The sequence below is a fragment of the Symphalangus syndactylus genome, chromosome 8 (genome assembly GCF_028878055.3).
Source record: "Symphalangus syndactylus isolate Jambi chromosome 8, NHGRI_mSymSyn1-v2.1_pri, whole genome shotgun sequence".
In the NCBI taxonomy this organism is placed as follows: domain Eukaryota; kingdom Metazoa; phylum Chordata; class Mammalia; order Primates; family Hylobatidae; genus Symphalangus; species Symphalangus syndactylus.
In genome coordinates, this window is record NC_072430.2 from 114507178 (window position 1) to 114525669 (window position 18492).

General features: G+C 38.7%; 1 protein-coding gene across 14 annotated transcripts in view; it reads left to right on the plus strand.

Moving 5' to 3' along the window:
• Positions 1 to 18492, plus strand: part of UNC80 (unc-80 homolog, NALCN channel complex subunit) — a 228521-nt gene that overhangs the window by 188989 nt on the left and 21040 nt on the right. For 13 of the 14 annotated variants that reach the window (XM_055290458.2, XM_063645667.1, XM_055290465.2 and 10 more), the window contains 8 exons: positions 278 to 370; positions 1749 to 1784; positions 2119 to 2337; positions 10396 to 10596; positions 12728 to 12851; positions 13792 to 13917; positions 15195 to 15318; positions 16053 to 16259. In XM_055290458.2, the coding sequence (XP_055146433.1) occupies positions 278 to 370; positions 1749 to 1784; positions 2119 to 2337; positions 10396 to 10596; positions 12728 to 12851; positions 13792 to 13917; positions 15195 to 15318; positions 16053 to 16259 (1130 nt within the window). The remainder of the gene's footprint in view (positions 1 to 277; positions 371 to 1748; positions 1785 to 2118; positions 2338 to 10395; positions 10597 to 12727; positions 12852 to 13791; positions 13918 to 15194; positions 15319 to 16052; positions 16260 to 18492) is intronic. The other variant, XM_055290466.2, reaches the window with a different exon arrangement.

An 18492-nucleotide genomic window follows, 5' to 3' on the forward strand; every position in this document is an offset into this window, starting at 1 on the left:
TGTCTTGTTGGAAGAGTCATTTTGATGAGTTTATTACTCAGAACAAAGAAGTGGAAGAACTTAAATCATGATGAGCTTATAAACCCCTGGGAATCAACGTTCCTTTAAAGTGCCTCTCAGAACAAACAGAAAAGCCCAAAGCTAGACAGCCTGTCTTTTGAAGACTCTAAAACTAACTTAAAACTTATGTGTGCTTCAGTAACTTGAGGATTTAATAAATGTTTCCACTTCTGTTGCTGTTGTTGTTTTGCTGTGGTGATTACTGTCATTGTTACAGGCCCATGACAGCCCCACAGATGAGCAGGTGTGACCAAGGTCATAAGGGAACCACCACAGCCAATCACACCATGTCGTCTGGGGTGAACACCAGGTAATTCACTGCGCCTTATTCTTCCATGGTCTCTCAATTTCATACAACCCAATGTCAGCTGTTGAGAATGAAAGGAATCCTGAACATAGTCAATATTGAGTGTGAAAACCTCCAAGGAAAAGAAAAGAAGGTGAGAGTTTAGAGTTACAAGAAAATACCAAGGCTTCTTTTGAAATTGTCAAAGAGAAATCTAAACCAACTTCATAAATAGGCATTGCTGTTGTTTTGTTTGCTCGAGCATGGTTCTCTGCCTCCTGGGTGGTCTTTGAACTATTCCAGTGTTGTTTCATTTGCCTTCAACAAAAGGCAAATAAACAATAATAATCAGGAGGTGGTTTATGATTCCCGGGGCACTAAGAGTCAACTTACTTTCATCTGGACAGATTTTCTGCAGACATTTCATACAAACTTTGACATATGCCCTCAAATGATGCTTTTCATGGTTGTTAACTTAATCTCCTTCTCTTGTTTTGGTGTAACTCTGATACTGGCTATGCTAGTTAATATTTTACCCGTTTCATTTCATCTGCGTTAGCTTTAAATATTCCGACATACACAAAAAGCCTAATTAGCTTCCTCCTACAAGGAAGATTTAAGATAGGGCAAACCCAAACTCAGCTTAAGAAAAAATTATCTTTTTCCAGTATGGAGTAGTTGGCATGGAAATCATAAGGAGAAATTCAATAAATTTTCACGCTCTCTGAAGCCTATTTTTAAGTGTGTATCATTATTCATGTAAAGTTAATTCCCTGCTCATCATATATATTCATATTAAAAATAAAACAAAAATAAATTCCAAACCCAGCTATAAATTGCCTGGTGTGATGGTTAACTCATGCCTCAATTTCCTATATTAAGGGAAAATGATATACTATAGTTTAGTGATATTTAGAGACTTCTCTAGGTTCACCGGGTTAAATGAGAGCTTCTAAAGAAGAAAGAGGGCTTTTAAAGTCTTAATATCCATGAATCATAAAGCAGTAAGTCTCCAGAACTGAAAGGAAGTCAGCCATGATTCTCCCTCCTGTCACTTAAGACAGAGCACATGGTATTAAAACTATAACTTAAATTTCAAAATGTCCAAAAATTTCTCTCATTTGGCTATATTCTATGAGTTTGTATATATTTTTATAATAGTTGTCTTTACCCAAATCATGCAACAATAAAACAGCTTTTGTAGTAGCTATAATTGCAGTATATGTGTTAGCCAAATGAAAGATAAAGGCTTTATGTTTTAGGAGTAATATATGTATATTTGTGAACTTATCAAAATATATAGCTTCAAGGGCTTTTCATATGAAAAAGTCTGTAAGAAAGCCCAACCAAAGGATCCCATTCTTGCTCTAATAGTTATGTAGACTGTTTTTCTAACTCCCAGGTACCAGGAACAAGGAGCCAAACTGCACTTTATCAGGTACAGAAAGACTTGCTCTAATTTCATACCACTTCTGACGTCTTGAGATGATTGCCTTTTAAGCTGGTTTATGGCTCTGTTAGATTTCATTTGATGCATAACATACTATTTCTGGGTAAACCCCCAAAAGTGGCTTTACTACAATTTGGGATGACAGTCTCTTCTAGGCTGATAAGCTTTCTTTATCCTTCAGGTGAGGTTCTCCTTGGCCTCACCTTACTGATGCATTAACTCATTAGGAATCTTATATTTTTCTTCGGTGTGATACCCTCTTCTCACAGCTGCTACATGAATACATTTTCAGACCCCTATTTAATCTTACACAATTTCCCAGGGAAAACCTTCATTTACTGGAGGAAGGGCAAGGCCTTCCCAGAGAGGAACTGGATGAACGAATTGCTCGGGAAGAGTTCAGAAGACCCCGGGAGTCCTTACTGAATATTTGCACAGAGTTCTATAAGCACTGTGGGCCGCGGCTGAAGATCTTGCAAAATCTGGCTGGGGAGCCTCGGGTCACTGCCCTGGAACTGCTGGATGTGAAGTCTCATATGAGGTACTGGCCTTGCTTTCCCTGCCCCAAGTGTGAACACAGCTTGGCCCACGTGTCTGAATGTGTGTGTTGGGTTGAGAGTGGGGGTTCTCCAGGAAAAACACTTAATATAGAATGATTTGTTTCCGGTGACTTAGGTACACATCATACAGAACCCTCTGGTAAAGTGTGCATTAAGTCCATCAAACAGGCTCTTAGGGTGGACAAGGGGAAAATGTTCTTAAGATAGAAAAGCACGGTTTATATATTTGCTTCTCAATAAAAGAGAAAGAAAGGGAAATTTTATCACCTGAATTCTTAGAAAAGAATTCTAGAAAAGAATTCTTCTCACTACTATTTACTGCCCAGATTCTAATTTTTCACAAGAATTGAATGTTTCTTCTCTGTTATTTTACATGAGGAATGCACAACTACTTTCTGCTTCTAGGGTCCCTAAAAAGCCAGTAATGAGCCCTGCAGGGAAGTTAGCAGTTTTAACTCAGCCAACTTGGCTTAGGCCTGAAATCCCCTTTATATAAACAGCCTTCCAACCGTAAAAAAAATGTGTCGTGGTAAAAATTCTGAACTAGATGAGGCCAGTCGTCATTTACATGTTTTACTCTTAGTGTGCTAGGGAAAGGCCCCAGAATTACTTCCCTGTGCACTTGTATTTTGTCTTCCTACAGAGATGCCATTTCACTTGAAATTCATGCTAAAGGCTGTATTTGTGTTTCAAAAGGAACGTGATTACAGAGGACCGTCTATTCAGATTTGTAATCGTTTGTTAAGGGTGATAAAAATCCCTTCAAAGAAAAATGTCATGGGTAACAAAAGATTCACTTGGAAAATTTAATGTATCTATAAAGGTAAAAGTAGAGTTAGGTTCAGCCACTTCCAAATAACGTTGCAATTTCACAAAACTCACAGTTTCCTGGTTATTGCCTTTTTTTAAATTTAGAAAGTACTAAATGAAGGAAAATGAGAAGACAGAAATGTACAGTGAGCATAGGTTCTTTTTCTTCCAGTGTAATTTCACATTCTTTGAATTGTGGGCACACACCCAGCACTGCCCTGGAGAACCCCAGAGCCTCACTGGAGTTCACACTCCCTGCTGTGCAGTAATGGGGAAGAGTTTATTTCACACTGAGAAGTTCAGCTCCTAGATGGGAGCCTTCAGAGAAAGGGGAGGGACATTTGGAGTGTTAAGGTCCTGCTGTCATAGCAACCTAGGAATTTATTCAGCCCCTCCACTTCCTTTCCCGCTGGTCTTCTCTAGCTGACCTAAGCAATTCTGTGAACAGAGAAACATCACATTCCCGGAGTCAGAAAATCAGTATGACCAATGGCCATTTTGTGAGAGAAAAGGAAAAATATTCCTAAAAGATGGATGTGTGTGTGTGTGTGTGTGAGAGAGAGAGAGAGAGAGAGACTATGAGATAATGACTGTCCCATAACCTGACTGTATTTATACTCTTCCTTAGGGCATTTGGAGGGAGGGGACAGCAAGAGTCAGAGAGGCTGGAGCTCCCTCTAGAGGTCAATACCTATTAAAGGTTAAATGAACTAGAAATGATTTAGCTCTGTGCCTGGCACAGATCTGGACACAATAGATACTAACGCTGATGAGAATGGTTCAAATACTATGTTAAACACTGGGGATGTAAACTAAGGTCCTGGTTTTTTTTTTTTTTTTTTTTTTTTTTTTGAGAAGGAGTCTCGCTCTTTCACCCAGGCTGGAGTGCAGTGGCGCGATCTCGGCTCACTGCAGGCTCTGCCCCCCGGGGTTCACGCCATTCTCCTGCCTCAGCCTTCCGCGCAGCTGGGACTACAGGCGCCCGCCACCTCGCCTGGCTAATTTTTTTGTATTTTTAGTAGAGACGGGGTTTAACCGTGTTAGCCAGGATGGTCTCGATCTCCTGACCTCGTGATCCGCCCGCCTCGGCCTCCCAAAGTGCTGGGATTACAGGCGTGAGCCACCGCGCCCGGCCAGGTCCTGGTCTTCAAGATTATCACGGTTCAATGCAAGAGGCACATAAGAAAATACCTATAATACAAAGTTGCAAGTACTATAATCGCATTTACATTTATGTATTATTATATAAAGGATTTGAGGCAACTCAGAAAATATTTGAAGGGAGAGTGTATACAAATTATAGAGTCAGGATAATGTGAAAGATTTTCAAGGAGTTAATTATCTTTATGATAAGATTAGCACTGGAAATCAATATAAGATCATATTAGATATTATTCATGAACCGTAAATTTGACCTTCTTAGTTATCAAAGCAATGAGTGAAAAAAGATTAATTACAAAATCATAATATAAATAAGTTAAAAACAAAACAGTTGCTCGGTGAAACAATACTTTTTTAAAATACGAAGAACAAGAAAAATCTTGTAGGGGCCAAGGGAAAATTTCCCCTTCACTCTCTGAAGGTTTGCTGAAAGTCAACTGATAAAAGGCAGATCATAATCAAAAAGCATGAAAATGTATTTGATCATAGTTTTACCTGACACAGGAGCCTTCAGGATGAAGACCCAAAAATATAGGGGAAGCTCTCCATTTTTAAGTTTAACAAAGTATGGATAGCCATGTATAAATATGACTGGACAGAAAGGGTATGATCCCATGCTCATAGACCAAGTGAGGAAACCCAGCATGGCCTGTGTGTTTGGATTCTTCTTGGCCTCTCTGGTTAGCATCCCTTCCTTCTGGGAATGGGGCAAGACCCTTTCTGGAAAGGGGGCATTGTTATGACCTACAATCAAACAAGATGGGTCAGGTAATTTCTTTATGGCTAGTTTTTACACAGAAACATGGGGGAAAGTTTGTGTAATATTTTTAAGTTTTATGGCTGGCTTCGGGAAAAAAGGTTCTGGTTTTAATGACTTGCTTTGAGGAAAAGGGTTTCCAGTTTCCATGGCTAGCCTTGGAAAAGAATGAGAGGCCACAGAGAGGAGGGCAGGAGAAGATCAGTGAAAAACCTTGGCTTCTGAGGTCTTCATTTTGGGGTATTGCTTTCTGAGCTTCAACAGTCTCCTGGTTGGTGTTTGTTAAAAGGGAAGAGTAGTATGATGAACAGAGTCCTCAACAACATCCCTATGGTAGATAAAGTGCTGGTTGTACATGGCTGGATGCCTGTTAGTATATAAAGTTGGCACAAAGTCATAATGCAGTTCAGCAAGAGCAATTGATCTGAAGCCAGGATAATGTCATTCAAGAGCATAGCTATTTCATGGCCTGGGTCGATAGGAGGGCAACATTTTTATTGCCCAGGGAATATTTAGACTAAATGCCCTTTTTTAATGCAATTTCTCACAACAAGCTTTTGAAAAAGACAGGCCTGCCATAGTCTCTAACCAAATAGAGACATTCTGTGTTGCTGAGTAGGGGCAGATCCAGATGCTTTGAACTTATACTAAGCAAAGGATGTAATTAAGGCTCTCTTATAAATTAAGTGCACACTTGAATATATGTAAAAGTTGGAGCTTAATATATAAATTTGCGAATTGACGGTAGTATTAAATCGTTCTTAAGTTATAAGAATAGATAATGTCACCCAAGGATGAAAAGTTGATTTTTCAAAAGAGAAAGAGAAATGGGATGATATAAAAAATACAAATGTTTGCTGAAATAATTCGAATCAAACCAACAAGTTAAGAAGCATTGCTAAGGCAATCTATACTTCTGAATTTGCAGAATGTATGGTTGGTTGCAAGGCTCTTGAAGAAAATATTCTTGATTAGAGTCTCTGACCTACAGAAATGTATTGCTTCATTTGTCCAACCCAGTGCTGCCAAAGCAGCTGGATAACGGAATCTGCAAATTCTCTCTCTCTCTCTTTCTCTGTCTGTCTCTCTTTCTCTCTTATGTGCGGTCTCTATCTCTCTCATTCTCTCTCTCTCTTTCTCTTTTCTTCTCTCCCTCACCCTCCGAATGGGAAAATCTCTTGTGTTCCCACTGGGAAAGAACCATAGGAAAGTTTTTTGATTATGCATGTGATAGTACAGCAAAGACTATGGGAAAGGGAAATTTTGTTTTATGCGCAAAACAAATTTATTTTGTCACGTGACCAGGAATTAGAGAAATTCAGGTAGTAATCCGTAAAATGGCTCTTAAATTCAGCTCTGAATATTCTTTGGAAGCTTCAAATAGACACACTGATTATTTCACAAGCACTTCTCAATGTTATCTTTAAAATAATAAGAGAAAAGAAATAAGTGCATATAGATGTACTCTTATTTGTCACACAAATAACCTGAGAAGTAAAGAATTATTTTCTGTATATCAAATTCATGAGAAAGAGATAAACAAAAGAATGTATAAGCTGTTTAAAATGATTTGTTTTAAACACCCACATTCACACAGAATTCCAGGACAATGTGAATATGTTCAGTTTGGAGAGAAGACAGTGGGAATTAAGAGACAATAACTATTTCTTGATAATGAAGGGTCATGGTGGAGAAGATGGATTGGATTTATGCTTTCAGAATTAAGCCTAGTAGGAAGAAATGAAAGGGAATTTGGAGGCCTAAGATGAAAGGAAACTCTCACAGTGTGGACCTCCAAAGATGAAATAAGTTGCCTTGTACAGTAGTGAATTTTCTATCCATGGAGCTAGTTACATAAAGCAATTGTAGACCAATCTAAATAATTAGAGAGGTAATGGCCTTGGCTGTGATTCCTAAACCAGGATGCCTATCAAAATCAACTGAGGAGCTCTTACCCTCTAGATCCTTTCAGTTATTCACTCTTCAGTTCTCTTGGAGTAATCACAATTTCTCTTTATTACAATGCTATAGTTAATATGTGAGACAAAGAATTACATGATATTACCACTGCACTACTCCTAATGCATCAGTGGATCTGTGCAGTGACTAAGAACAGCTAATATCATAAAAAGAGTGACAACTAGGAATCCTGTACCTCCTGGCAGAAGTACACACCACACACACCACCTGCTAAGTACTCTTGCCAAAAAATCAAAACTGAGTCTGCAGATATAGGCCCTGGATTTAACTTCCAATTGAATTACATACAAAGGCAGTAGGATAGATTAAATTACACCGTGGAGATTCAATCAGCAAAATTGAGAGTGTTGCTACAGAGAATTTCTTTAATAAATAACAAGATAAGGCTGGGCGCGGTTGTTCACGCCTGTAATCCCAGCACTTTGGGAGGCCGAGTTGGGCAGATCAGGAGGTCAAGAGATCGAGACCATCCTGGCCAACATAGTGAAACCCTCGTCTCTACTAAAAATACAAAAATTAGCTGGGCGTGGTGGCATGTGCCTGTAGTCCCAGCTACTCAGGAGGCTGAGGCAGGAGAATCGCTTGTACCGTGAGGCAGAGGTTGCAGTGAGCCGAGATCGCACCACTGCACTCCAGCCTGGCGACAGAGCGAGACTCTGTCTCAAAAAAAAAAAAAAAAAAAAAAAAAAAAGACAACCACAGAAGGGGGGAATTCTACATATTAAAAGAGACTTAAGGACGTATCAACAAATAGAAATTTATGGGCCTTATTTTTTCCTAATTTGTAAACAACAAAAAAAGTAATTATGAGATAATGTGTGAATGTTGAAAACTGACTGGATATTTGGGTTTTTTAAAAAATTATTTTTAATTTGTTAAATGTCATATTGTGTTGTGTTTAATTTTCCTGAGTCCATAAATTTGGAGACACATACTGAAATATGTCTGGGTAAATGATATGATGCTTGGGATTTACTTTAAAATAGTCTAGGGTGGGGAAAAAGGGGGAGTGTTTGGGGGTATAAGTAAAACAAGAGTCACTGTAGGCCGAGTACAGTGGCTCACACATGTAATGCCAGCACTTTTGGGAGGCTGAGGCAGGCAGATTGCTTGAGTCCAGGAGCTCAAAACCAGCCTGGGCAACATAGCAAAACTCCATCTCTACAAAAACTACAAAAATTAGCCAGGCATGGGGCTGTGCACCTGTAGTCCCAGCTACTTGGAAGGCTGAGGTTGAGTGATGGGTATTTTGGGGCTTACTATATACTGATCTCTCTACCTTTTTATATGTTTGAGATTTTCCAAAATAAAAGTTAAAAATATACAGATTTCTGGGCCCAGACCTTAGAAGTTTTTTTTTTTTTTTTTTTTTTTTTTAGACAGAGTCTTGCTCTGTCATCCAGGCTAGAGTGCAGTGGCACAATCTCCTCAGCCTCCCGAGTAGTTGGGATTACAGGTGCCCACCACCATGCCCAGCTAATTTTTTTGTATTTCTAGTAGAGACGGTTTCACTATCTTGGCCAGGCTGGTCTTGAACTCCTGACCTCGTGATCCACCTGCCTTGGCCTCCCAAAGTGCTGGGATTACAGGCGTGAGCCACCATGCCCGGCCAGAAGTTCTTATTTATGAGATTTTTGGAGGTCCTGGGAAACTATAGTTTTTCATTTTCCTTTTAAGCTGTGTTAGAAAAATAATAATAGTAAGAGGTGCCAGTGTGAACCTGACTGCCTACAGGATATTATGACTATTATGGGATCTTTCAACCCTAAGATTCCATGACACAGAGAAGATTATCTTCAGAGCTTTTCCAGTACAAACTTATCTCAAAAAAAAAAAAAAGATCTTATTTTTCTGTTTATCTCAAATCTCCTCCTCTATTTAGTAACAATCCTGAAAACTTTCCACGTATGGCTGCTCCTGCTGATGCCATCCACACATGAATTCCTAGGTAACATTAGGCCTCTCTGCACCCCTCCTCCATCAGGAATCCTTTGTCCTACATTCCAGTTCCATAGGATCCTTTGCCTGCCTAACTCAACATGTACTGATTCAAGCCAAAGATTCAAATAATGGGTGGTAGTAACTTAGTGTATTACCCTTCCTAAAGAAATTTGTTTTCAAATGAATTTTCAGTATCTTGACAAAGAATATGAACATTTCAGCCACTGTGTCTTAAGTGTATTTTTTAGAATATAAGCTTTTTTATTGAGGAAAAAAATCAAGCTCAAATCATACAGAATAGCTGTAAGATATTTTTATGAATGAGTATACATTACCTCTTAATATTATCTTGTACACATTCTGCATCTACTCAGTATATTTTATCAGGAGCCACTGTAAAATGTTTAAATACTTTCTCCTTCACACAAAATTAAATTAAGTTGGCTTTAAGGCTATGTACATCATTGTATTTGTATTATTTGGAAATTGGTAATCCATATCTAGTTCTGAAGATTATTTCGTTAACTATTACATTTACTAGAAACCTCATTTGCCCAATTAATCTATTTGGCCAATTCTCCTTCAGAAAATCTGACACTTAGGACATTAACACTTGGGTCTGGTGACTGCAAGCCTGGGCCAACCTTGAGAGTCGAAGCACAACTTTCCCTCTGGCAGTTCCTGTATGGAACCGAGTTGGGAAATCTAAGAAGTAGAGGCAACCAAAATCAATGTCATCCAGACAGTACAACTGGGTCTATTATATGAAGAATCTCAACAGAGAGAAAAGATACATGTATAAGATAAAAAGAGAGGAGGAGGCTTTAAAGGAGAGGGATGGAAATGGAGCCTGAAGAACTCCTTGGATTGCAACAAAAACCAAGAGCACTTTTTGTAGGGTGGCTTTGACCTTGACTATGGGTACTGAGGGAGTTCTGAAGCCATGAAATTTACAAGGACATTTGATATTTGTGATTTTATTGTTCATTAAAGTTAGGTTCTCTTTTATATGCATATATGTCATATATATAATATACATGTATTTGTGTGTATATATACCTGTATATATACACATGCACATTCTCAGAAATGACATTCTCTAAATATATTTGGCCTATCCTTAATCTCTCTGGATTTTAGTTTCCTTATCAGATGCTCTTTACATGTTGTCTCTGAAGCATTCTATGATTCTCTATTAATATGCATGTGTAGGTATCACTGTTCTGATATGTGGGAGAGCAGAGGGATAGAGGATGTTGGGAAGAATGTTCTTAGTTCAGGGAGTTGGTGGTCTGGAAGGGGTGATTAACATGATGCTGTGTGGAAAAATTCCTGTTGTGTAATTCTAAGCTTATACTTTAAAATATATATACATATATATATATTTTAGGTTGGCAGAAATTGCACACTCCCTTCTGAAGCTGGCACCATATGACACTCAGACAATGGAGAGTCGTGGGCTTCGGCGCTACATCATGGAGATGCTACCCATTACTGACTGGACAGCTGAGGCAGTGAGGCCGGCCCTCATCCTCATTTTAAAAAGATTGGATAGAATGTTCAATAAAATTCATAAGATGCCTACTTTGAGGTGAGAGTGCCTCCTAGTTAGCTGTTGCTATCACAAATGTCAAAGTTAATATTTGTCATTTTTTAAGATGGTGGATCATTCTGGAGTTGAATGAATGACTTGAAAGTTTTCTTTGGTATACGTGCATAGTTAATAGGGTCTATGAATGCCTAAGTAGCAAAGCCTACATTTTGAGAAAAATAACATTTTCTTTAAAAGTATATGTGCTCATCTTGAAAAAATCTATCCATTTCTTAGCTATCATGCTCCTCATCTGACACATATAAAAATTTCAATTAGTACCCTTTAATCCCTTTTAAAATAAGGGATAATTGGCCTTATAAATGAAACAACTAATGAGAAAAGAAAATGAATTTTATGTTCAAAATACCATATTTAACATAGCTAGTTAACATATTTAGGTACCAGTTTAGAGAAATTCCAAGCTTTACAATAATCGCCAAGCAGAAGCTTAAATATTTGCAGGATTGAAAACAAACACCTAATTTTCACTTTTTTACCTAATTCAGCGTGACTAAATGAACACTATTAATGCTTGATCTTTGTTCAGTGACCTGGGAAATATTCATTGGTAGCCTACATATTAGCAGATGTTTTTCAACCACTGTACTTAGAGATGTGAGCCGAGTTTGGAAACTGTAGTGATAGTGAGCAGATAGTTCAACAGATTAATACTGGTAAACCCACTTACTCAGAAATTTCAAGTTTGGGTTAGTGAGAAAATTTTCTGTCCCTTTAAACTAAACCCAAAAATCAGTGCGACTCCTTCCTGAGAATTTATAGCACTTAATGTTCAATTCATCAGAATTTTTCAGGTATTAGTCCATAATCTCCTTCACACTAATCCAGCCTCCAGGAGTCATTAAAAAAACAAATTGAAAATCTTTATTCTAATAATTGATTATTTGTTTTTATATTCTTTTATACCGTGGTGATGACTGCCTATACATTATTTCAAGGTTATTTATTTCAGTGCCATGGAAATGCCTGTTTTAAAACACTATTTCTTTAGTGATTCCAATAGAACATTTGTGTCTATCAGCAAATGGCTTATCAAAGATTTATAACTGTCTCACAAGGGTGTGTTGAAATAAATTCCTTTCTTAAATACTTCATATCTAAAGATGTTAAACATCTCCAAAAATGACCCATTTATGCTTCCCGAAAGTAGATTTCTGGATTAATACATACATAGGCTTGGTCAGTTATAGGCAATTTTCTTGGGAGATAGGCTATGAATATAGAGTTGGCTTGGATTTAAACTCATTAGGTGATCTCAGTTCAGCACAAGAAATGTTGACTGAACCTGACCTGCACATTACCTTCAGTGTCGGAGATGTCACATAGCCTCATTTATGAATACATTTCCATTTGTCATTGCAGATTCCATTTCGCTAGAAAACATAAGCTTAGAAAGTATTGCCAGGAAAATATAAGGAAATACTGTTAATATCAGTAAAGCCCAAGCTGTTTATTTTGGGGCCACAGGGATGAATCAGTACTAGGACAATTATGAAATGGATTGACTTTTATTACAGAAAATCCCATATTCATTTAATTGGGTTATGTGTACAGTAACACCATTTATACTACCGTAGAAAGTAGCCAAAAAATACATACCATTTCTTGGGAGGCCAAGAAAGAACATTGTTTAAATAAACTATTTTCTTCTAATGTGATCTTCTTGGCAGGAGTTAAGCTATATAAATCAAATTAGTGGTAGTCTGGTGTAAAAACTGATGGGCGTGTGTAATCTGATAAACAGGTTTCAGAAATGCAGCTGGGGTCAGATTAGTTCTATTGGGAGTAATTACCCCTGTGATCAGTTTTCTACAGTGGTAGTCTTAGGACCCTCTTTCAAAGCTAAAACCAGGGAAATTAAAATGCAACCCGTTCATCATCTCTGTTTTTTCTTCAATAGATTTAGTCGAGTGGGGCAGGCCTGCCTCTGCTACGTTTTCAGTATCTTCTTCCCCTCCCAGTGTGCTCTGTGCTTTTGGAACAATATGGGTAAACTTCATCCCAGAGACACATCCTGTCTTAGATGGCGTCAGAATCACTGTCTCATTCACTTGTTTCAGACTCTCCAGAAGGGAGCCAAGCCTCTAATGGCGCCTATATTGTATTCCAGGCGACAGGTTGAGTGGGAGCCTGCCAGCAATTTGATTGAAGGGGTTTGTTTGACACTTCAGAGGCAGCCAATCATATCCTTCCTGCCTCACCTTAGGTCACTGATCAATGTCTGTGTCAATCTGGTGAGTAGCCAAGTGGCAATCTTATGAAACTTTGCACAGTGTAACTCTGCTATTGACTTCTCTGAACTGAAGATTTACAGGTCAACCACTTTGTGCCCCTATCTGCCCATGAAAACAGACGGCTCAGGTGACACTGAAAATAGTGAGGTACATTTCAAGGTGGTGTGTGGGGAGATCCAGGAACCCATCCCTACACAGAAGGGATTTTGGTGTGCTGCTTCCCATGCACTACTTTGACAATTCACCTCTTCAAGTTGCGCTGAGAGTTGAGGGCTGCCAGTTGGAGAGTGGGGTGGCGGACCCTGCACAATTGGCTAGAAGTTGAGGTAGTCTGGGGTGGGGAACTTAAAATGCAAAGAGGATTTTTTTCTTTTATGGTGCAAAATGACACTATGAGTTGGCCAGTCTAGGATTTATGTGGAGAAAAAAAATTTTAATTGTTTATGTAATATCTAGAGTCTGGTCCTGACAAGGTTTTGTAAAATGTGTGGAAACCATGTTAGAGCATCTCATTAAATAGGACCTGCTGCTTCACTAGTTGAGCAATAAATCTGTAGTTGGAATGCCTAGTGCAAATAGAGCTGTTGCCATCATCATTGTTGTCAGTATTTGCTCCATCAAGGAATGTTGACCGCATTCCTTTGAATTCACAAGTAAGTGTCCAATCTCCTGATTAGAATAGCTTTTTAGTTCATCTCTCATTATTTACATAGTTAACTATAAACAACATTCTACAAAACCTTGGCTGAATTCAGTGTAACGTTCAATCTGACTCCAGACATTACATGCCTTCAGAAGGCAACAAGAAAGAAAAGATTGAAAGTAACATGCCCAACCTTCAATTTATCATTTTTATTATCATCATCATTGAGACTCCCTTACTACGGTTGCATGAAATTGCAATAGTCAAGGCTGGTCATGTGCTCTGTTTGTATTTCAGGTGATGGGAGTGGTAGGACCTTCCAGTGTTGCTGATGGATTACCCCTTCTTCATCTCAGCCCTTATCTCTCACCACCTCTGCCCTTCAGCACAGCTGTTGTCCGGCTTGTAGCATTGCAGATACAGGTGTGACTGCCTTACCTGTTTGTCACGCTCATTAAGTTGCTGGTTGAGGCACCAGATCATGGTGTTCTCATTTTTTTCTGCAAAGGCTGGGCAAAATCTGTGAAACAAAAGTGTAAACATCTCCAAACTTTTATAGATTTGGAGCTTCAGCCCTGAGCTTGGCCCTAAGTTGTGCTTCTGTAATTCTTCTTGAGATCTCAAATATAGCAGAGTCATTTAGTCCTGCCACAACTTCAGGAAACACTTCAGTCATTGAAAATGTGTGCAAAATAATGGTTCACAGAAAATCAGCTCACAATTGTTAATTAAAAGGCAGTAATATTCACAGTCTGGTTTTAAATTATTTTCAGAAAGAATTGCAATATAAAATTCTTTCAAATGTTATCACTAGACTTTGAATATCTTAATTTTCTTTAATGATTGTGGGTTGAATATTATGAGTGCTTTTTTAAAGAAAATTCTCCCCCTTAATTTATTTCTTAAAATTAAAATAATCATTCCCAAGGCAAAAAAAAAAAAAAAAAAAAAAAAAAAACTGCAGAATCCCATCTCCTGTGTATTTCTGTGTGTCACCCAGTTTTAGAGAATGGTAAATCACTGGAAAGCTCCATATTCAATGGAAAGTACACAAGTGATGTAAATGGAAAGTACACAACTGATGTAAATGGATAACTGACCCATCCATTGTTTGACAACCAAGCTTGATGGCTCATTATACAGAGAATGGGTAGATGATAGAAAAGAGATCAAGTAAGAGCTGTGGCTACTGTGCAGAAGAGAAACAGTGACATCCCTAAAGTGATACACTTTAATAACTTGCATACAAAGATCACATATTTCTTTCTATATTGCATATTGTTTCCTGGCTTGAAGAAGGCCTTTCATGGCAGGGGCCAGAGGAATAACTACCAAAAGGAGCAAGTGAGAAGTTCTGATTTTCTTCCTTCTCCTTTGCTGTTAAAATATGTATTGGTAGAAAAATAGAGAAAATTAATGGGGATGTGAAGTTGTTTTTGTACCTGGCCATAAGTATTCTAATTTTTCATTTAATATTCAAGATGTTACTATCTTTTTAGGTATATAGCTCTCAATTATATCAAGACAATGGTAAAGTATCAGTTTTGGGTGAAGCTTGTATGCTGTACAGACAACAATTGAACTCATAGTTTACAGGAGCAGCCAGCAGGGAGTCACCGTCTCCATCATACTGTGTAAAAACAAACATACTAAATGGGTGTGGTGGTCAATTAATCTTTTCTTCTATTATTGCTGCACAGGCTTTAAAAGAAGATTTTCCTTTAAGCCATGTGATCTCCCCATTCACCAATCAAGAGCGAAGGGAGGGGATGCTTTTAAATCTGCTCATCCCATTTGTGCTCACAGTAGGATCTGGAAGCAAAGGTCTGATTAATTTAACTAAAGGAAATTTATCATTGTTGTGTTTTCTTAAATGTCAGGCTGTTATTTCTTTTTCCTGTTCCCATGAAGGCTATCACTGAAGTCAGTCTGAATAATTTAAATAGGGTCATCTTAGGAAATAAGAGTTTTTCTTTCTTTTCAGTTTAGCTACCTGGGACCAGAGTTTCTCTCCTCTACTTCTTAGGAGATACATCCTATTTAAAGTCATTTCAGTACAGCAAACATCAGGGGAACAGTCGTTCAATTCAGTTGAGAAAATGGTATTCATTGAAGTACAATATAAGAATTGACAGGTGAACAAACTTGTGCAACCTACGGACACTGGGTTTAGCAGAAATCCTGCCACTGTCATTAAATTCCAATGTATTTTCATTACTCTTTCTTCTTAGGGGTAGAGGGATTCTTTTAGGAAAAGTTTGTCTCAAATGTAAGTACAGTGCATCATGAGTATTTGCAAAAAGAAAGGAGATTGAAATGGTAAGCGAGACATTTGGCTAAGACCACAAGTTTTTGGGTACCCACTATGGAGAAAATACTCAGGTGCCAGGAACACTGTTTCTGTCCATTGGTGAAGCTGTACTTGATGGGAAACACCTGAATTTCTAGGGTGTTGTAGTTTGGACTTGGAAAGAGCTGAGTTTTTCTGTATCTACTGTGGACAGTCTACCTTGTGATGTTTTTCTTTCCACTTCCCTCTTCCAAATTCTGCCCCTCAGATAGCCCATGGCTGGAGCAGCCTGAGGTGCAGCTGCTGCTGCAGACAGTCATCAATGTGCTCCTCCCACCGCGGATCATCAGCACATCCAGGAGCAAGAACTTCATGTTAGAGAGCTCCCCAGCCCACTGCTCCACCCCTGGGGATGCAGGGAAAGACCTGCGCAGGGAAGGGCTGGCTGAGTCCACCAGCCAAGCAGCATACTTGGGTTGGTACTTTCTCTGTTTGTGCATGTGTATGTATAGGTATGTGAAAATATATGTGTAGATAGATAGATAAATAAATAAATAGACGTACTTAGTTAAGTTCCAACTTAACTCAGAAAGAATTTAGAGACCTCAAACCAGAATGTATTTAAAGAGACCTCAATCCAGAATGTATTTAAAGAAGCCACTTGAACAAGAAACATTACCCTTGCAAAAAAGTCTGGTTTCCTTCAGTAAACATATGCCAAAAAACAACGTGGTTTCACATCTGCCATGCCTAAATTACTTGGCTGTTTTATATACGAGTGTCTGGGCTTGTAAGGAAGGCATCTGCAGTAAAGATTCTTCCATGCTGATTAAGTACAAGATCACTAGTGAGGTTCAGTAGCTGTTATAGGATCTAAACTCAGTCTAATATACAAAGACACAGCATTGCACAACACGTGGGGCTCATTGGTCTGTCACCTATATAAATGGAGTTCTGGAGTTGGGCAGTCTACATTCTATGCAGCAAGATTTGGTGACCTTGCAATATGTTATGCCCCTACTAGCTCTTTTTCCTCCCTTAACATGTCTTTAATCTCCACTTTGATCATTACTCTAGTGAGGCCAGTCCAGTCCTGCCCCCACAGGCTTCCCAATCCCTTTCCCTCTTTGACTCCTACTTTCCCATTATCCCATGCTGCCTTTAACCTAGTCCTGACCGACGGAGCAATGGAAAGCCACTCTTTGGCTCTGAATGAACTGGGCCAGCAGGAAAAGACCACTCTTGCCATAGCACTGAGAATAAGTGGCACTGGCAGTGGGGAATTTCAAAATGAGAAAGTCTTGCCTGATATTTTTCAATTCACCAAAGCAGATATTGGTGAGAAGTATAAGATGAACACAAACACACTGATGAAAATGAGTCCTTGGAGTTTGGAGTATGGGGGCGGTGTTTGAACTGCCTTATAATGGGATGTGTTTGAAAATGAGGGGATTGACAATGAAAATGAAAAAGGCGAAAAAGACACAAGGAATGCATGTACCCAGGACCAACCCATATGGATGCTCAGTTGGCCAAGGTATACAAAAGTAGAATTCAAATCTAAGCTCTATCATAGAGCCCTACATGAAGTTTAGGATTGAACAGAGGATGATGGAGAAAAGGGGCTTACCATGTACAGGAAGGATATGAGAAGACACTTGATGAGTTTCTGTCCTCTCCACTCTCCGCCTTTTCAGTAAAGAGTTGTTTTTACTTTGTTACGTGGCCAGGCTACTGAACCTGTATTTTAAGTTTGTTTTTACATTTATTTTGAGCACTTACTGTGCACCAAGCAGTTTTCTGTGCTTTACACTATTACCACTTTGAATCCTCTCATATTCCCAATAACTCTAAGAAGTTAGTGTTATTCTCATTTTAGGAGTGAAGAGGCTGGGGCCCAGAAAGGTTGAGTAACTTGCCTGAAGGCATATATCTTAATAAGTGACAGAGCTAGAATGAGTCTCTGTTCTTGAGCCCCTTTTATACACTGCTGTGTCTTAGGCTGATGGAGGTTTAGGTGGGAAGTAGAATGGCAGAAAGCCAAAGTCAGCCAACAGGCTTAGTAACAGTGAAAATGTCATCAGAATTATGGTAGAGAAAGAAGAGTGTTGTTTTTTGTTTATTTGTTTAGTTGAGGGAAAGGAATTGAGATAAGCAGTTGCTGTGAAAAGTGAGATTTTGAGGAGGAATACGGGTAAGAAAGAATCTTTCAATCTCTCTCTGTGTGTTACATGGCATGGTTCTCTCCTGGAAACATCCTAAAGATGGTAAAGGCATATGTGACTCTTGAGGATTTTAGAGAATTGGATTTCTGTGTGCATTTAGTCACTCAATGCACTTAAGAAAGATTTTCGTGTTTTAGTAATCAGAATCAAAATGTGTTTAGTATACACATCTTTTAGATGCTGAGATTGATGGGCCTGAAGAATGATCAAGAAGGCCCAGGTCACTTGACTGCCCCATGGCAGACTCCATGGTAAAAGCTGTAGTGGCAGAGGGAGCTCCCGTCATAATCTTTGATGTCTTCACAATACTCTGGTTTGTCCTGACACACGGTTTGGGAAATCTGCTTCCTGAAAAATAAAAATAAATGTAGATTGTGAAGGGCTGCCAGAATCTGAGAGGAAAGAGATATGGACAAATAAATCCAGTAGGGTTTAGTAATAGACGTAGTGTGCGATGAAGGAAGGTGTTTTTTATTTTTGGAA